A 20,067-nucleotide genomic window follows, 5' to 3' on the forward strand; every position below is an offset into this window, starting at 1 on the left:
CCCCACTATCTCTCACCCCTCACGTCCAAGCTGTTGACAAGACCTACAGATTTCACCTTTGCAACATCTCTCTGTCACCTTCTCTCCTCCGACACTGCCACCATTCTAGTACAGACCCTCATCACCTCCAGTCTGGACTATTGTGATAGCTACTGGTGGGTCTGCCTGCCTAAAGTCTCTCTCCACTCCGGTCCATCCCCCATTTGACCACCAAAGTGCTTTTCCTAAAATCTGACCATTTCAGTCCCCTGCTCAGTCAACACCAGTGATTCCCTATGTCCTCCAGGATCAGATACAAAATGCTCTCTTTGGCACTCAAAGTCCTTCATAGCTTAGCCCCCTCCTACCTTTCCAATCTTCTTACACCTTACTCCCCAACACGTACTCTTCCATCCAGTGGCCTCCTGGATGAGCCAGAAATAAGACACTCCATCTCTCAGCTCTAGGCATTTTCTCTGGCTGTCCCTCTTCAACTTCACCTACTGACTTTTCTGGCTTCCTTTAAGCCCCAACTAAAATCTCATCTTTTATAGGAAGTCTTTTACAACTTCTTCCAATGCCTTCCCTTAATCAATTATTTCCTGTTTATCCTGTATATATCTTACTTTGTATCTGTTTGTTTGCAAGTTGTCTTCCTCATTAATTTGCAAGTTCCTTTAAGATGGCGATTGTTTTTTTTTTGCCTCTTTTTGTATCCCCAGCACTTAGCACAGTGCCTGTCACAAAGCAGACACCTAATAAATGTTTATTGATTGATTTTAAATGGGGGACCCATTTATTTATTTAACTGCTCAGTCAATGATTAATTCGTGCAATTATTATATTTATTGTGCACACATTTATTATTTGTCACGCCCGCCTCCCCTCCCCCCAATTGAATAGGAACAACAATAAAAATACAACCCTTATGACAAATATATACAGTCCAGCAAGAAAAAGTCCCACATTGCCCATGCCCCAAAGTGTATTTCTCATTCTGTGTTTTACTTTCATCACCACTGGCAGGAGATAAGTGGCAAGCTTTATCTTTGGTCCTCCAGCATCGTGATTTGGCATTGCATTAATCAGAATTCTAAAATTTCTCAAGTTGTTTTCCTTCATAATATTGTTATCATTGTGTAAATCATTTTCCTAGTTCTGCTCATCAGTTCATAGAAGCCTTCTCAGTTTCCTCTGAAACTATTCTTTTCATCATTTCTTATGATACAATTTACATTCCATTGCATTAAAAGATACCATGATTTATTTAGCCATTCCCAGCAAGAATTCTCCTTAGTTTATAGATCGAGGCTATTACAAAAAATGAGCTGCTCTAAATATTTTTGTGCATAGAGGTCCTAGGTCCTTTTCCTTTTCCTTTGATCTCTTTGAGGTTTTGGCCTAGTAGTGGTATGGCTGGGTCAAAGAATATGGCCGATTTAGTGACATTTTGGCTGTGGTTCCAAATTGCTTCCTGGATTGGTTCCACCCACAGTACATTGATTGGGGTGCCTGTTTTTCCACAGCCGCTCCAACATTTGTCCCCTTTTAAATATTGAAAACACTTCAGGATAATAAATAACAGTCATATTGTTATCATCTGTTGATTGGGAAAATATATGACTGGATGTGTGGGCCTTTTTCTGCCCTCCCACCCCCAGGAGTCAATGGTATAAAAACCACTATTCTATGCATGTTGCAGCCAGTTTTCCAAAATAACTGAGTGATTCTCCAAACTAGAGCCCAAAGGATTTTCTAAAATGCCGTACAGCTCCACTGCCTCTCTGAAAATGTTCTACCTCTTTCTGCTTAAAGAGACAGATTGCCTCACTCTTGGGCTTTGGGGATTGGGGCCACTGCCTGTGTCTAGTTGAAAAGCAACAGAAGAGAAAAGGAATTAAACCTGATACAGTAAGAAGAGTGACCAAGTATGAAATCGGAGGACCTGGGTTCAAATCCCAGCTCTTCTACTTAATACCTATAGGACCTTGGATGGAGTCACTTTAACATCTCTGTGCCTCAGTTTTCACCTGTAAAAATAAAGGGGTTGGGGTAGATGATCTCCAGGGACCCTTCCTTTTCTAAATTCTATCATCCTAAAGAAATGATAACATGCAAAAGGACCGATCCCAAAATTTTCCATCAGGACATTGCCCTAGGGAAAATTCCACTGCAGTTACAGGCCAGTTGTAATCTTCTCTATGTGAACTTGATGCAAATACTTTCTCATTTCCTGTTTGTGTTTGTGGCATGTAGGAAAATGTGAGAGTCCCAAAGAATTGGCCCCCTTTTCCTTTCTCCTTCCATCTCTCTGACCATCCCCAAGAGATTTCATGGAGGATTGCCTAGCTGGGTAATTTCTCCAGTCTTCCTCAAAACCACAAGAAAGGGAGAGTTCTGGCTTCACAATGTTCTTCCACCACCAACATTCTGTAGCCAAGGAAGTCAGTGAGCAAGGCCAGAGAAATATTTTTAGTACCATTCACCCATAACCAAGAACCCGGCTCTTCTTGCCTGGGGCTTCTTCCTACAGAGGCACTGGTACAATCAGAAAAGACCTGACGAAATAGAAGTAACCTTCTGTCTTTTATGCCGGTGGGATGGACAGCTGACAGGTCTCACAGCACATGAGTCCAGTATGTGAGAAAGTTCCCTGGACTGGGAAGGAGAACCTGCTCTGCCCCAAATACCTCTTTTGGCCTCAGTCACTTTATCTATAAAATGAGCAGATTGGACTAATTGGTCCCTATGGTTCCTCCCAGCTCTGATGTCCTGAGATTCTATGGTGGACAAACATCTTTCATGTGCCAAGCTCTTCATATCTTTCCGTGCCAAGGTCAGGAGAAAAGGTAACTGTCCCAGAGGCTACACAGGGGAGGTCACCCATTATTCCTTCAGGAGAAAGGAGACTGATGACCCATTGGCCAGAGATAGGGTGGTACTTTAGGATGAAGTATAGAGGAGGGGGAGAAGAAAGGCCAGTGACACTCAGAAATGAGCCCAGAGACTGGGGCAGGATCATGTCCCTGAAATCGGAGCTGGGGAGTGAGCTGCCCTGTTGGCAATGGTGGTAGGTTATATAACTCATTACACAGCCCTCCTCTAGGATTAGGAAGAGACTTCATTAGCAGTCCCAGTGGGTAAAGGGCCTCCTGGGGACACCAGAGACAGGGGGAGCTCATCTCTGCCAATGGGGAAATCATGGAAAAGAGAAAGGCTTATGAAAGCCGAAGCAGCCACAGCAATATGAGCATAACTTGAACCCTCACAGGAGGCTCCCAACACACTCTAGTTCTCCATTCTCTCCTGTCCTGTATTGTTCCACTTCCTAGATAGGAGTCTGGTGTCCCCTAAGTTTGTGAGCTCGATGAGGGTGGGACCCTGATCCCTTCTTCTTCTCTCAACTTATCAAGATCAGGGCACTCACCTTCTCCTCTGTCTTCCCAAGGGCAAAATCCAGGTCTGTTTCTTCTCTTAGCCAGGAGTGGGGAACCTGCAGCCTCGAGGTGGCTTCGAGGCCACAGGTTCCCCACCCCTGTCTTAGGCAAGCACAAATCTGAGGACACAGGGGTTCTAAGAAAGATGCTGGATACACTAAGGGTCTAAAGAGGCATCCAGCACTCTTCCCAAGGGCTGGAAAGACCAGAGGGTTAAGGGGAAGCTGTGATTGGGGCTGTAAGCCCCTGTAGTCTTGCTTCTGAATTTGAGAAGCATGTCCTCACGTGCTGGACCTATCGCCCCTCATGCTCCCAGGTCCTGGGATCCCCCTCATCACTGAGGAGGCCCACAGCCCCATTCAGTTCTGGCACCCCAGCTCTGAGCCACCCCCCTTATACTGTCCCCCCTCTTCCTTACGAAGATGCTGACCAGAGCCCGGCTTCCTGAACCTAGTTATGGCTTGTCACTGAGGGATGATAACGAGGAAGGGTGGTGATACCCAGAAGGAGCGGACCACTAATCCATGACAGTATTTTTATATGAACATGTTACAAAACTCAGTGCTGTCCTTCCTGGTGCTGGTCAACTGCATGGGAGCTTTGAGGCCTGTCTCTGGCGACACATATATGACTCTCGTGACAAATGTCTATAAGGCCTTAGAAGGGAAAGATAGATGGGCCTATGGCCTGAAGACTAGTGATTGTGCTATGTGTCCCCCTCCCAGGAATGCAGCCAGGCAAGACACAGATTCTTAAAAAGCCACGCTTTCCTCTTCTCCTCCTGGATTCCAGGACTCTCCAGAGGCCTGGGGCTGGGGGGAAATTGCCTTAAAAGGCAGTTTAAGTTAAGCTCTGGACTTGGAGTATTCCGGTCCTAACTTTCTCAATTACCAGCTTGTAATGTAGCCAAATCCCATTCCCCTCTCTGAGAGACCCCAGAGACGCCAGGAGAATCAAATGAGATCAACCAGGGGAAGCACTTTATAAATCACAGAGGGCCATCTAAAGTGAATCCTAATTGGATCATCCTCTCCAGAGCTGGGAGAGACCTTAGGCAATGGTGAGCCCAACCCCTCCCATTTTTCAGATGTGGAAACTGAGACCCAAAGTGTAAAGTGACTTGCTCCAGATCAGAGGGGTAGGGTCAGAGGTGGGATTCAAACCCAGCTCTCCTGACCACAGATCCAGAGCTTCTTAGCATTATAATTAGTGTCATTGTGTTTCTTCAGTTTCAGCCTCCTACTCGAATTCAGAGTCCTTTATCCTCTCCCTTCTGTCCCCACATGTCTTGGGAGCATGGCAGGGGCAGGTCACCAAAGGACAGGATCAGAACACTCTCCTATGTTGACATCTAGATTGCAAAACCCTGTCCTGTCAGCTCTCTTCATGGAACTTCACAACAGCCTGAAACAGGCAGGGCAAAAGTTATTTACCTGCTGTACAGATGATGAAACTGAGGCCTGGACAGGGTAGGAATGGAGGGTGAGTCTGTGTGACAAAGTCCCTTGGAGCTAACGTTAAAGCTGGCATCGGAGTCACATTCCCAGACGTCTTCCTGCCACTTGTTGCCTGGACTCTTTTCTCTGGACTTCAGTTTCCCTGTCCATAAAATGAGAAGGCCATGCTCTAGGGCCTTTTCTCGTTCTTAAACCCGATGCTCCAACAACCAGGATTCTTTCCACCCCCTCCCCCTTCCAGAGGTGAGTTAATACTTCCCTAGACCTGGATACAATTTTCACCCAAGGCCCCTTACTGGTGAAACTATGACACCAGAAGATTGTCCTTAGAGCTCTGTTTCTGATTCCTTCCTCCCTCCCTTCCCAGGCATCCAGCCACGGGCCTCCTGACATCCTCCGTCTCCAGTCCCAACAAAGTAACCCACTTACTCATACTATGGACCTAGGGACTGACTCCCCTTCCCAAAATACACACACACACACACACACACACACACACACACACACACAGTCAGACTTTGATTCCTAAACATCTCAGAGCTCCAAGAAGAGTACGGTGCTCGACACACAGTTACTGCTTAGTAGGTGTCATTTGGCTGTCCATTACAGTGCCTTCCAGGAGGTCCCCAAGCCATCCTGCTGCCTTTTTAAGTGTACTTGTCCCAAAGGGCTGCCCTATGAATAAAACCCTGTCTCAGTTCTCCAAATGAAATAAGCCATAAGCCATCATCTTCCTTCTCTATTTGTCAATGGAAATGAACCCCCCTCTAAAAAAGAAAGTAATTATCCACAAACTGTTCCACTTTTCTCTTTCTCCAATAAAAGTGATCTGCACATAATCCTCCTTCCCTCTCAAATGAAATTTGTCCCCATACCCCGTTCCTTCCCTATTTCTCAATTGCAAGTTATCACTTGATCAGAGGTTTTTAATCTTTTTGGGGGTCACGGGCCCTGGTGATGTCTATGAGCCCCTTCTCACAATAAAGTCCGTAAATAATTGAAGGTAGTGCTAAATTTTAATTAGAGCTTAATGAAAAATATAGTTAATTTTTTTCCCCATGCAAGTTCATGGACCCTCATGAATACAAACAATGAATTAAGAGCAATGAATTCTCTTTCCCTTATTAACCCCAAACCATCTCCCTTTTCTGGCTCTTCCCAGAAATTCTACTACAAACCATCCCCATTTCCTATTTCCCCAGGAGAAATGATCCTCAAGCCATGTCCCTTCTATTCCTCTCATTCCAAGCAAGCCCCATGAAATGCACCCCGTCCCCATCCCCCCCCCCCCCGCCACCTTTGACTCTTAGGATCCTTAGTTCCCTTTAAGACGCAGCTCATTCACTGCCTTCTGCATTAACCTTTTCCTGATCTGCCCACCTGCTAGCCCCTTCCCCCTTCCTATCCCCTAGAATAGATTTTGTATTTATCTATGTACAGTCCTCTCCCCCCAATACAATGTAAACTCCTTGTGGGCAGTCAGTCAATAAGCATTGATTAAGCACCGACTCTGTACCAGGCACTGTCTTAAGCACTGGACAGGAACCGTTTCCCTTTGGTTGTATCCCCAGTGACAGGCACATGGTAGGCACTTAATAAATGCTTGTTGATTATTTAACCCAGAAGGGCTTCCCCCGGGGTGAGGGAATCTTGCATTTGTCCCCACCCACCCTCCCAGGGAAATCTCAGGGTCCCCGGCAAAAATTTTGGTTATAGAAGCTCCTGTTGTTTGTGGCCAGGGCAGTGCAGAGCTGGGCCCAGAAGCTGTCCTGGCCACTGGGTTGGTGAGGCCAGAAAAGGACAGTCTGGCGGCAGAGGCGTTGGCGGAGCCTAACATAGCGGGATTTGCGGGCTGCACGGTTCAGGATGACCAGCACCACTACGTCTTGCTTGTCATCCAACAGCCTCTGCTGGGCCAAGTAGAAAGTAGCACGAAGCAGGCCACTGACTGGCTGACTGACTGCTGGACCACGAGAAGATAGCACGAAGACAGTCTTGCGGCTTCTATACACAGAATCCCAAAGGTTCTCAATGAGGCTCTTCCCAGGCAGCCAGTCCCGGTCTTCCAGACACAGACGGAACCGAAGCCGCCCCTTCCCCCTGCCCTTCCCTTCCTCCATGCGTACCCTCAGCTCATTGTACACCCAGTCGGCCACAGCTTCCTGGGCCTTGTCAAACACCACAAAAGCATCATAGTCATAGGACTGAGCAGAGGCCTTCCGCTTCTGCCACACTCGCCACGGCAGCCAGGCTAGGCCGAGATGGAAGATATACCAGAGGTCCCAGCCAAACAGATGCTGTAGGGTGGGCATGGCTAAGGTCAGTAGTGTGCCCAGCAGGGAGAAAGCAAAGCAGCTGCAGGCCAGCCTCACATCGAGGCACAAACGCAGGTCTTGCATAAAGACACTTTTGCCATTGAGTGGGAAGGGGCTCCCACATACCACCTTGTTGGTGAGGCCAGGCACGGCTGCCTGAATCTCCAAAAGGAAATCTAAGAAAGTGGCATCACACTCACAATGCAGTGGGTTAGCCCCGATGTCCAACTCCTGCAGAGATAGTGCCAGACTCCCAAACCAGCCTCGGTCCAAGGTCTTCAGAGCATTGCCATACAGGTTGAGAGCCCGCAGTTTGCTGGCTGGGGTAAAGAAGCCATGGGCAATGAAGTTAATGCCATTCCTGCTGAGGTTTAAGGTGTGAAGCTGGGTGCTGCTGGGGATGTGACCCGTGGCCAGGCGGCCCAGCAGATTCCCAGATAGATCGAGCACCTCCAGGGAAGGCAGGAAGTGCAAGCTGCTCCAGTTAAAGAAGGTAATGTGGTTGTCCTTGGCCCAGAGCAGGCGAAGGCTCTTGGGCAGACGGTCCAGGGCTTGGTTGGGGAGAGTGCGAAGTTTGTTCTGGGACAGGTCCAACCGGGACAGCCTGCTGAGACCATGAAAGAAGTATTGGTAGAGGTCACCCTCAGCCCACATGCTACTCAGCCGGTTACCACTAAAGTCGAGGGCTTCTAAGGAGTTGCTAAAGAGCTTCTGGGAGACCCTGGTGTAGATCTGATTGTGAGCCAGGCTGAGATAGCGCAGGTTAGGGAGGTGACTTACAAAGCTCAGATTGTGGCCGATGCCATGGGCTCGGAAGGACTGGCTGTTGAAGCTGAGGTCCAGAGCCTTGAGGTGGGGCAGTTCAGTGAATGATCTGCTATGATACAAGTCCAGCTTGTTTTGAGACAAGTCCAGCAGCCACAAGCTGGTCAGTGGGCCGAACTGGGAGCCATTGACAGCCTGGTTGATGCTGTTGCTGGACAGCCTCAGGCATTCAACAGCAGAGAGCTGATTAAACATCTCTGGCTGGATGGTCACCAGGTTGTTCTGGGAGAGGTCTAGGATAAAATTGGATGAATCACAGCGGGGCATAAAGTCCTCAGAAATAGGAGGATGGTCCTGGGAGGTTCTCTCCAACCCCAGAAGGAGCTCTGTGCTGGCTGCTGACTCTCTGTTCATACTTGTCACTTTGCTTACACTTGTCACCTTGTTTTCAGACAAGTCCACATACTTCAGGGAGCGGAAGTGGCCAAAGACAGACAGCTCAGCTTTGCTGATGAAATTCATGGGCAGGAGCAGCTTCCGGAAGGAGGGGAGCCCTAGCAGGGGCTGGATGGTAGCCCTTGTGAGGGATCGGAAAAAGATACCTGTCATATCCAACACCTCCAGGGATGTCAGATTCTGGAAGGAGGGGGCCAGGTGGAGCCGGGCATAGGACACCTTCTTGTGGTAGTTGAAGGCCAGGTTCAGCTTTTTCAGCTTGGCCAGGCTTTGAAAGGCGGTGGTGTTGGTGATGTCCTCAGAGAGGAAGTTCTCGCTCAGGTCTAACACGGTGAGATTGTCCAGGTTCTGAAACCAACGGGGGTCAAGCTGACTCAAAGAGTTGTCACTCAGTACCAGTCCTTCTAATGCTCTTAGATGGCTAAAAGTATCTGGGTCCACCTTGGGGTACCCCTCCGGGCATTCCTTACATGGGTTGTAAGCATGGTCACAACGCCGACAATTCCTACTCACATCCAGCACTCGCAAGGCTGGAAATCCAGCAAAGTCTTGGGGAGAAAAGCTTACAATGTGATTGGAAGAGATCAGCAGCATCTGCAGGCTGGCAGGGAGCCCCCTAGGTACTGACGTCAGGTTGTCGTATTTGAGGGACAGGTTGGTGAGGTGGTACAGGTTGGCCAGTGCCCCCGGCGGTACATCCACCTCCCGCCCACAGGGGTTCTTGTAATAACAGTTGCCATCCATATAGAGGGAGCGCAGGCCACGGAGTCCCGAGAAGGTGGCTGAGTCCAGTGCAAGGATCATCGTGTAGCTGATGACCAAGCTGGTCAGAGAAGGTGGCAGGTCAGGTATCGACGTGATGCTGTTCCCTGACAGGTCGAGGTGCTCCAGCTTAGGTAACTCTAGGAAGGTGCCTGGCTCTATGACCATCCGGCAGGGCAGGCGGAGAGCTGTGAGGTTGGTGGGTGCACAGTTCCATCTGAGCAAGAGCTGCCGCAGGTTACGCAAATGTGTAAAATGAGCCGGTTGGAGGTGGCTGATGTGGTTGTGCCGGAGCAGAAGGGTTGTGACGTTGGCCAAGGCTGTCGGAGTTGCCCCAGCAAAGGAGGGCACGCAGCCTAGACTCCGTCGATCGCAGTCCACCATGCCAAAAGGCTGAAGTTCGCAAGGCAGAAACTGGGGGAAGTTGGTGTCAGCCAGAGCCAACGCTAGGACCAGGAGAGGAATCAGGCAAAACCTCAAGCCTGAGAAATCACATCTAGAGCCCTGCAGAGGAGGCAAATCAGGAATGAAAGAGGTAAGAGGTTAAGAAGTAGCTCGGGCCAATCCTGGTCCCCTTCCTCGGAGTCCTTAAACTTTCCTCCCTTTCTGAAAGTCCTATAGCCCCATCCCCACACCCAGCCTCCCCTGGGTCTCAGCCCCATCCCTACAGAATTTTCCACCTTAGAGAAACATCCAATCCAACACCCTCATTTTATACAGCAGGGACCTGAGGCCAAGACAAACAGAGTGTCTTGTTCAGGAACACCTAGCTGATCATTGGCAGCACCCAGGCTAGGATGTCCAGGTTCCAGGGCCTCCTTGCCCTGTAAGCCCACAGTTACCATAATGGAGATCACGACTAACTGCTTCCTTCTGTGGACACTGGAGAGAGAAGGCTGAATTCAAATAAGGAACTCAAGAAGAGAATTAGGCAAGGAGGGGCACCGTATATATAGTGCTGCACTTGAAGAAGACCTTGCTCGAATCCTGCTCCAGACCTACCAGCTGTGACTCCGGGCAAGTTCGTCTCTCTCAGCCTCAGTTTCTGCATCAACGAAATGAGGATAATAAAAGCATCCACGTCACAGTGTGATTGCAAGGATCAAGAGAAATAATGTATGTGAAGTACTACATATGTGCTTTTATTGTTTATTCTTATTATTAACAACTTTCCTGAGCATTGCCCACAGCAGACAGTCAGTAAATGTTGAAGTGAATAGAAACGAAGACCTAGCCAAGAAATGGAAATCGAGGGGATGCCCATCAACTGGGGAATGGCTGAACAAGTTGTGGCGTATGAATGTAATGGAATACTATTGTACTATAAGAAATGATGAGCAGGCAGACTTCAGAAAAACCTGGAAAGACTGACATGAACTGATGCTGATGAGGGGAGCAGAACCAGGAAAACATTGTACACAATAACAGCCACACCGTGCAATGACTAACTGATAGACTTGGCTCTTCTCAGCAATGCAAGGATCTAAGACAGCTCCCAAAGGCTCATGATGGAAAAGGCTATCTAGAGAAAGAACGACGGAGTCTGAATGCAGATCGAAGCATACTATTTGGTCTCTTTTTTTATTTTGTTTTGTTTCTTCTTTCTTGTGGTTCCTCCCATTGGTTCTAATTCTTCTTTACAACATGACTAATGTGAAAATACATTTGATATGAATGTATAAGTAGAACATATATCAGATTGCATGCCGTCTTGGGGAGGAGAGGGAAGAAGGAAGGGAGACAGAAAATTTAAAACTCAAAAGATTATCGAAGTGAAGGTTGAAAACTAAAAATTAATTAATTTTAAAAAAGAGAAAAGAAATGAAGCCCTAACTCTTAGAGCTAGAAGGCACTGGACTTGGGACTTGAAGGGCCCTAACAGTATGTTTAGAGGCAACTAGATGGCTTAAGGGATAAAGTGCTGGGCCTGGAATCAGGAAGACCTCAGTTCAAATCCAGTCTCAGAGACTTACTAGCTCTGTGACCCTGGGCAAGTCATTTAACCCTGTTTGCCTTAATCTACTGAAGAAGAAATTGTTAAACCACTCCAATATCTTTACCAAGAAAACCCCACTGGTGTGCTATGGTCCATGGGGTCACAAAGAATCGGACAGGACTGAACAACCACAAACAGTATCTTTACCCACAATCTTAATAGAGAGCAGGGAAGTATTCCTCACTGACCAGACTGGTTTAAGAAAAACAAAACAGTGGGACAGGGCCATTGTCCCTGAAGCCTCAACTTTCTTCAATCTGTGCTTCTGCTTGGGTTTGACCTCTCAGGTTTGGAGGCAGCCCTGCTTAACCAGAGAGGCCTCCCTGAAGCCAGGCAGAAGGAGAAATAGCAGCTGCCTGAACCATGTGGAAGAGCCTCAAAAAACCACACGGGCTTCTGACTTGAGAGTTTCCATTACTGAGCTGCTCAGAATGAGGACTCTTTCCTTCCCATTTTTAAAGTATGCTTCTCACATATGGGGTCGGGGTAGAGGAAAGGTTCCTTCTTGTCCCCCACTTCTCTTTTCCCATCTAAGGTCTGATGCTTTCTGTTTCCCTGTGGTCAAAGAGTTAACTTATTTCTCATCCTTTGAGTTTTTACCTCTTCTGTGGGCCCCCCTCCCAGTCCCTTACTCTGAAATACAAACAGGACAGGAGAAGCTGAGGATTCTATTGGTGGACCCAGCTCTCTCTGGGAAGGGGCATCCTGCCCATGAGATGCTTGCCCATGGAGTAACCACTCCAGGAGCAGGGAACCTGCTGACTCAAAGTCACATGTGGCCTTCTAGGTCCACGGGTGTGGTATTTTGATTGAGTCCAAGTTTTTCAGAACAAATCCTTTTATTATAGGGATTTGTTCTGTGAAGCTTAGCGTCAGTCAAAGGGCCACACTTGAGGACCTAGAAGGCCACATGGGCCTCAAGGCCACAGGTCCCCCACCTTTGAACTACTCCATCTCATAGTCAGGGTCCCAGGCAGCTAGCTAACACCTTCAGCCCCCAGGAGCCCTTTGGATGAACTAGAGTTACTGTGTAAGGGAAAACTGTCCCTAGCTCATAGTCTCTCGCGCTCTCTCTCTCTCTCTCTCTTGCTCTCGCTCCCGCTCTCGCTCACACACACACACACACACACACACACACACACACACACCAAGGATCCTTCCACTCTGAACCATTTGGGATCACCTTGATACAGTAAAAAGAAAACTAGATTTGAGTCAAAGGGTACAAGCAACAGGAAGAGAACAGAGTCTCCCCAAAGTACAACCATCTTCCAGAACTCCCAGAAGATCCATCAGCTATCTTATCTAGTTTCCCTTTCCCCCTTCAAACCTCCTGAAACAAACTCTCCTGTGTATCCCAAACCTTTCCCCCATATCCCAAGAACCAGTGGCCAAGGCACCACCAGTCTAGTGGCTGAAATCTGAAATCTTACCATGGCTCTCTGAAGCTGAGGAAAATTTGATCTGATCGCAGCAAAATTTCAAGTCCAAGAAGCAAAGCTGGTAGCCAAGGGCATAAGATAGCATGCTCCGAGCTCCTGAGAGGGGTGCGTGTCTGATTCACTCAAAGGGCAAGAGGAAGTGAAAAACTTGGCTCAGCTCTTTGAAGTTCTACCAGTGTCTGCCCCCAAACCCCCTCTCTCCCTAAACCAGGACCTTAGGTGGTCTGGGGAGCTCTCTTGCCCTAATCCCAGGCTCCAGGCTCTATTGGGGCCATCAGGAGTCTCTCACCCAGCCTGGGTCTCTTTTGGAGATGTTGGGGCCGCTCATTTGGTTCCCAGGATGTAGAAAATGAAGAGTGGGGTAAATTTGCATGTATTTTATAGCAGCAGTTGCTTGGAATATCCCCTTTCTCTTCACTTCCTTTCTCTGTTTTATACCTTCCAGGCTCTGGCTCAACTAGGCTTTAAGAACAGGGTCTGAGGCTTAACTGAGTACAATTTCATTCCCTTCTCAACATTTATTGACTCTCTCCTACCTACAAGGCTCTTTCTACAGTACAGGAGGTTCAACGATAGAAATTGCCACAGACCTTGGAGTTCATAATCTAATGGGAGGAGGGGTGGACAGGGGACTACTATGACATGGGAGTAAATATGTTATGGACAATAGAGTAGGAGAGTGGCAAAGTCAGGCTATGAGAAATGCCTAAAATGAGTCTAATTTCTGCAAGGTTAAGTTCAGGACCCGGAACTGCTAGCCAAGAAGAAATGAATCAGAGCTCCAGACTAGAGGCAGCTGGTGGTTCAGTGGCTTAGAGCCCTAGGCTTGCAGTCAGGAAGACTTGAGTTCAAATCAAGGCATATGGCCCTGGGCAAGTCACTTATTTACCTCAGCTTTCTCATCTGTAAAATGGGGATAATAATAAATAAGGATAATAATAACCCCTTCCTGAGGTTGTTGAGGGGCTCAAAATTAGATAATATTTATAAAAGGCACTTAGTGTCTCCTTCCCCAAACACTCTCCATCTAGAAGTCAAGCACCCTCCCAGCTTAGAAAGGCAGGACAGATACTGCTTACCCCAGGAGTGGGGACCATGTGGCCTTGAGACCACATGAGTTCCCCTAGATCCTCAAGTGTGGCCCTTTGACTTTGGATTCCATCAAAGGGCCACACTTGAGGACTTAGAGGCCCACATATAGCCTCAATACTTCAGGTTCCCCATCCCTGGCCTACCCCATGCTCTGGGAAGAAGTAGGTAGGTATAATGTAAAAGAAATAAAAAAAATAAGAAATAAAAAAGTGGGCTAAGAAAATTTGAGGAAGGAAAGGCATAGAGCATCAGAGAAACGAAAGGGACCTTAAACCACAGAATACCAAATGTCGGAGCTGGGAGGGCCCTTGAACATACAACATCACTATCAGGAGACCCTGTCAAGGGCAGAGATTGATTGAGTCAATCACTCCATCCCGCTTAAAGTAACTGACAAGATACCTTAACCAGGTAAGAACACTTCTTTATGGAATCATTCAATCCTAGGTTTGAGAGGAGGTTTGGCAAAAAGTGCTTGACCAGTTAAGATGTCTTTGAAAGTTGTTGGATGAACTGGAGCGACGTTGCATAGGGAGTGTGTTCAGACTGGCTGAAGAAACTTGGTCACTGTCCTATGGAACATCTCTAAAATAGCAGACCAGTTCAGAACCCAAGATTTCAAGGGTCTGGCAACTTGAGTGGTGGGAGTCTTCTCCTGAAGTGCTGGCAGAGAAGAGCCTCAGTCTCAGCCTTAACGCCTCCACTTTAATGGAGCAGGACCTTGTGATTTTTTTTAAGTATTCTAACGATTTGAGAATTCACGTCATTCTCCCAGAAGCATCCCCAGAATGGCTTGGGCATGGAGTCAGGAACACCCGAGTTCAAATTTTACCTCAGACACTTACTAGCAGTGTGTGGCAAGTCATTTAATTTCTGTTTGCCTCAGTTTCCTCCTCTGTAAATGGGGATAATGATGGCAACCCCCTCCCAGGACTATTGTGAGGATCAAATGAGAAAATATTTGTAAAAAGCATTTAGTGTAGTGCATGACACATAGTAAGCACTTTACTCATTCTTACTCCCTTTCCTTTCCCCAGAGTTCACTTCAGGAGGCAAGGACAGACTAGATACAGTGAGCAAAGGCAGATTCAATGCTCCGTAAGGAGCTCAGCAGAAAAGCTCTACCACATCTAAAGATGATACCTTGGAGATTCCAGTAAAAGGACTTCCAGTGGCGATAAGTTAGCCCCTTTGCCACATGTGCCCTGAATTTGAGCCTGACTTCCCCTTGACTCTATATATACTTGTTGAAGAGGGTGTGACTTTTGGGGGGCTCTTTCGTGCCAATTATACCACTGTAGTAAATACCTGTCCTAAAAGCTAATTAAATCTAGATGACTAATTGGTAACCGATAATCATGGAGGAGAGCACACCAGCTGAGACTTGTGAGCTTATAACATTAACAAAACCAGCTCCTGTTCCTCAGGGCTACTCCCTCAAACCCTAACAGCAAATGTAGCAGCCTTGCTCTGAGGACCCAACTTGTTGGTGTGAGTGGTAGGATGGGAAAATAATAATACTTTTAATAATAACTAGCATTTATATAGTGCTTGCTGTGTGCCAGGGACTTTGCTAAAAACTTTACAATTTCATAATTTTACAACTATTAGCTCATTTGATTCTCCTAACAACGCTGGGAGTTAGGTGTTATTATTAAGGATTCTGAGGATTTGAGGATTCCCATCATTCTCCTGGAAGCATCCCCAGAATAGCACCCAGAGTAGGTGGTACAATGGAAAGAGCCCTGCACCTGGAGTCAGGAACACCTGACTTCAAATTTGACCTCAGACATTTAACTTCCATTTGCCTCAGTTTCTTCATCTGTAAATGGGCATAATGGGAGCAACCCCCTCCCAGCGCTGACTTTACCTTTTACAGATGAGGAAACTGAGGCAAATGGAAGTTAAGTGACTCGCCCAGGGTCATACAGTCTTTCTGACTCAAGGCTCTGCATTCTATATATTCTGCCTCCTAGAGTTAGCCCAGAATGTGTACTACGCAGCCAGAAAAACCCTTGGAACGTAGAATGTCAGAGCAGCCAGGTGGGAATGTCAGAGCAGCCAGGTGGGAATGTCAGAGCTGGGAGGGCCCTTAGAACATAGAATAAAGAGGAGTCAGAGCTGAGATGGACATTTGGCCATAGAATATAAAATGTCAGAATTCAGAAAAACTTAGAACTTTGAACAAAGGATACCAGAGCCGGGAGGGACCTTACACTATAGAACCGAAAATTAGAATTAGGATGTCAGAGTTTGTTATGTGAGGCTAGAGATTTTTTCTAGTCCAATGTCTTCATGTTACAGATTCAAATTCAGCAAACATTAAGTACTTTCTTTATGCAGAGTCCTCACTGTACTAAGTGCTGAGGAGAGACAAAAAAAAAATTAAGATGTAATTACTGCCCTCATGGAATTCACATTAGTTGAGGAATCTGAGATGTGGGAGAAGAAACCTTGCCCAGACTATCTTCCCTTGGACTGTCCCCCACCCAGACTGAATACCACTACACTTAAGATACCCTTCTCCATGAATGGCAATGGAATGCTATTGTGCAATAAGAAATGATGAGCAGGAGGATTTCAGAAAAACCTGGAAAGACTTACATGAACTGATGCAATGTGAAATGAGCAGAACCAGGAGAACATTGTACACAGTAATAGTAACCATTGTGCAATGATTAACTATGCCTGACTTAGCTCTTCTCAGCAATACAATGATCCAAGACAATTACAAAGGACTCATGATGGAAAATGCTATCCACATTCAGATAAAGAACTGATGGACTCTGAATTAATATCAAAGCATACTATTTTCACTTACTTTGTTTTTGGTGGTTTTTTTCCTTTTGGTCTACTTCTTCTTTTACAACTGTCCATCGATTCAGGAATGGCTAAAAATATTGTGATATATGACTATAATAGAATAGTATTGTGCTGTAAGAAATAATGGATGTGATGAATACTGAGAAGCATCAAAAGATCTACATGAACTGATGCAGAGTGGAGTGAGCAGAACCAAGAGAACAATATACCCAATGACTACAACAGTGTAAATGGAAAGAACAGCCACACACACAAATGAAAGGTGAATGTTGCAAACTTACTTAAAAAAAAAAAAAACATGGCTCAAAAGAAGAGATATGAGATGGTCCTACCCCACTCCTTTGCAGAGACTAAAGGTTCACAAATATTGCACTTTGTACATTCTTTCAGACTTTTTCAACTTGTTGATTAGCTATGTTGATTCCCCCCTTCTCCTCTCTCTATTTTTGGTCTCTAAAAAATGCTCTCTGTTATATGGGATGGCTTATTGGGAGGGGAAAACTAGGATGATATTAAAAAACAAAAGACATCAATATAAAATTATTTTTAAAGAGAAAAAAAGAAACATCCAGATAAATTATTGAAGCAAGGAGTTAGGGGTTGGGGTCAGGGGAGGAAGGTTGTAGAATACATTCAATTCACTGAACCCTTTTTCAAATTATTCCATTCAAATGAAGAAACATCTATTAAGTGCCTATGTGCTTGGCAGAACAAAAAAGTTTAGAAAATTGGTTTCTACCCTCATCCGCGTGGGGCTCACAGTAGAGAGAATATACCAATAATAGTTACTGGATAGCATTTATGTAACACCTTAAGTGTTATATAAGTTATATAAGTGCCTCACTGGTACTGCCCCCAAACCTGTCTCTCACTGTAAAACAATAAATCTGTCTTTCTAGGGGTTTAGTTATTTAGTTGCTTTTAAGGCACAAGGACAAATAACTATACTATGACATGGTAGGTACATTAAGAGAAGTGCATCATGTCTGAGAAAGTTTTTTTTAGCAGGAGGAACAAGGAAAGGCTTCCTGGAGTTGAAATTTAAACTAGATTTTAAAGGCGGAGCAGGAACTCCAGGGGAAGAGAGGTCTTTCCAAACTTAAGAAATAATGTAAGCAAAGACATGGAGGAGGGAAATTGAGGGTCATGTTCAGTCTCACAGAACTGTGACTTCCTTTCACTGTTTGCCCTCTCAAAGCCCCAGTTTCTCAGACGGTCTCAACACTAGAGAGTAGAGAGGGGAATTCTCCTGTAGATTCCTATGTTTGTATCCATATTGCATCCTCCTCCTCCATAGAATGTAAGCTCCTTGAGGGGAGACTGTTCGGATTTTTATCTCTGCATCCTTACAACCTAGCAGAGGACCTTGCAATAGTAATCAGCTTAATAAATATTTATTAGATTGAACTGAGTTGAATCAAATTGAGGCTGAACTGCTTTAAGTATAATGGGTTTTTTTTTAAACCTATCTTCCTCTGAACAGGAATGTAGATCTTTTGTACCAAAGTAGCTATCTATGGTCAGGTTCTTTTTCCTTTGCTTACTCATTTTTATTTTTATGTTTTATTTTATTTGTAGCAACTTATTATTATAATCAAGTTTTAATCCCAGAGTTTAGAAGGAAAATCTTTATGAGCAAATCTACCTCTGTGTGTCTTGTTAACTAATGTGAATCTCTCTAGGTTTTCAGAAAGATTCTTTCTCTCTCTTTACAGCCCTGAACTGTGGTCAGGTTCTGGAGCATAGAAGGATGGATGAGGGGAAAAAAAGAGAAGAAATCTTTTCCTCTCAGACCTAAATTGTGGTTTGAATGTTCTTATAAATTTTTAAATAAATGCTAGCAAGTAATTGGATTAATATTCTTTAGAATTTGTTTTAAGGGAATTAAGAGCATTTCCCACCTTACTCTCCACACCTAGAATGACAGATTTATTATTTTACAGTGAGAGGTCATCTCACTGATTATAGCAAGACAGGTTTGGGGGCAGTGCCAGTGAGGTTTCAGAGGGGAAAAAATAGACTTGATACTTAGAAACTGCCTGCCTATATTATTATTAACTCTTTCCTGGCTCATGAAAGGAGAAAAGGTTTGTGAACCAGGAAACAACAAAAAATAATTGAGTTTGATTGGAAAATCTAATTACATATTTAGTGAGTCTTACAAACTAGAGTACTGATAAATTTTAAAATAACTTCTAAAATTTCTGTGTGTCTTGAAATTGGAAATTTTGGCTGTAAATTATTACCCCAAAATTACCCATTTTTGTAATAGATTATGTTCAATATGAATTTTAAGAACTGTCTTGCTTCCTCCCTACAAAAAGAGAAATTTATTTAAGTGGACAAGAGGGACAAGCCCCAAACCCTCTTGAGAACTCCCAGGTAGATGAGCTGCAATAGGTTGGGAAAAATCTTTCCATTTAGTTTCATTACTGAATGGTAAGACTTGATAAGGACTGGAAAAATTATGGAAAATTGGGGATAAGATACGAGGAAAGACTTCATAGACTCCCCTAATTTGTAAACTTGCCAGGTTTCTAAAATGATCTGTTTGGGCAAGGTCATATATCTCTGGGAAAAGAACTTATTATGGGTTATAGAATTCCTAAACAATGAAATTGGGTTACTGAGGATTTACAAATTTGTTTATAATGTAGAAGTGAGTTCTAATGATTGATCTTTATACCAGGATGAGTTTAAACTCAAGAAGATGAAGAAAAAAACAAGTGAAGGATGTTAAGTGAAATCTCTTACATGTGTGTGGGACCTGGTAAACTTTTATTGCTTATTGCAACTCCATGAGAGTAAAAATAATTGTATCTAGCCCTAAGCTGTGATTAGCAAAACTTGCCATTTGAGGTAAAAGCTCTTGGGACTGTGACCGATTTGTTTTTGAGTTTTGAATTCAGGTATAGTTGTCTGATGGATCATTAAGGCAGTAGTCCACCATTTGAGAGATATGCCACAAGCTACTCAGAGGGAAAATGATCTTGAATTGTTACAGGTGGAGGTCTATATCTGAGAAAAAGCTGAGAAGAACAAGCACCATCAAAGATAGGATCCTTTTGGCTCAGTTTTTCCATTGTGTTACTTCATTTTGAACAGGAATGTTTCCCACCTGACTATTCCTGAGTCTGACTGTGAAGTGGGATTGTTACTGCATTGTTGGTAGTCAACTATGACTCTTACCTGAAGTCAGAGGTATGGATGCTTTATCCTACCATACATGTGTAGTCATTCCATATCCCAAACAACTAAATGAATTAGTACTTTGGCTTGCCATCTGCCTGCTAATACTTATGTAATCACGTATAAGATTAAGTCCCTGAAATAGCTTGTTCTTTCAGAATGCTATGGTGATAATGGCCAAAGGTAAAAAAGCTTGTGAAAGAAAATTATGAATCTATTAACTTGTGAGGTTAAAGTCAGAAACCTCTTCTGTTTTATTTAAAGGAATAGAATTTCATTGCAATCAGTCATCTTAGTAGAGAGTAATGTTTGTGTAATATCTATTCCATTTGAATATAGTTAACAATTCAACAT

General features: G+C 45.0%; 1 protein-coding gene across 1 annotated transcript; it reads right to left on the bottom strand.

Moving 5' to 3' along the window:
* Positions 1-6,524: 6,524 nt before the first annotated feature.
* Positions 6,525-12,892, bottom strand: TLR9 (toll like receptor 9). Its single transcript, XM_036737441.1, has 2 exons — positions 12,601-12,892; positions 6,525-9,675 (listed from the first exon to the last, which is right to left on the bottom strand). The coding sequence occupies exons 1-2, from the start codon at positions 12,601-12,603 to the stop codon at positions 6,559-6,561; spliced, it is 3,120 nt and encodes a 1,039-aa protein (XP_036593336.1). The 5' UTR covers positions 12,604-12,892; the 3' UTR covers positions 6,525-6,558.
* Positions 12,893-20,067: the final 7,175 nt, after the last annotated feature.

This window comes from Trichosurus vulpecula, chromosome 9, assembly GCF_011100635.1.
Source record: "Trichosurus vulpecula isolate mTriVul1 chromosome 9, mTriVul1.pri, whole genome shotgun sequence".
Taxonomy (NCBI): domain Eukaryota; kingdom Metazoa; phylum Chordata; class Mammalia; order Diprotodontia; family Phalangeridae; genus Trichosurus; species Trichosurus vulpecula.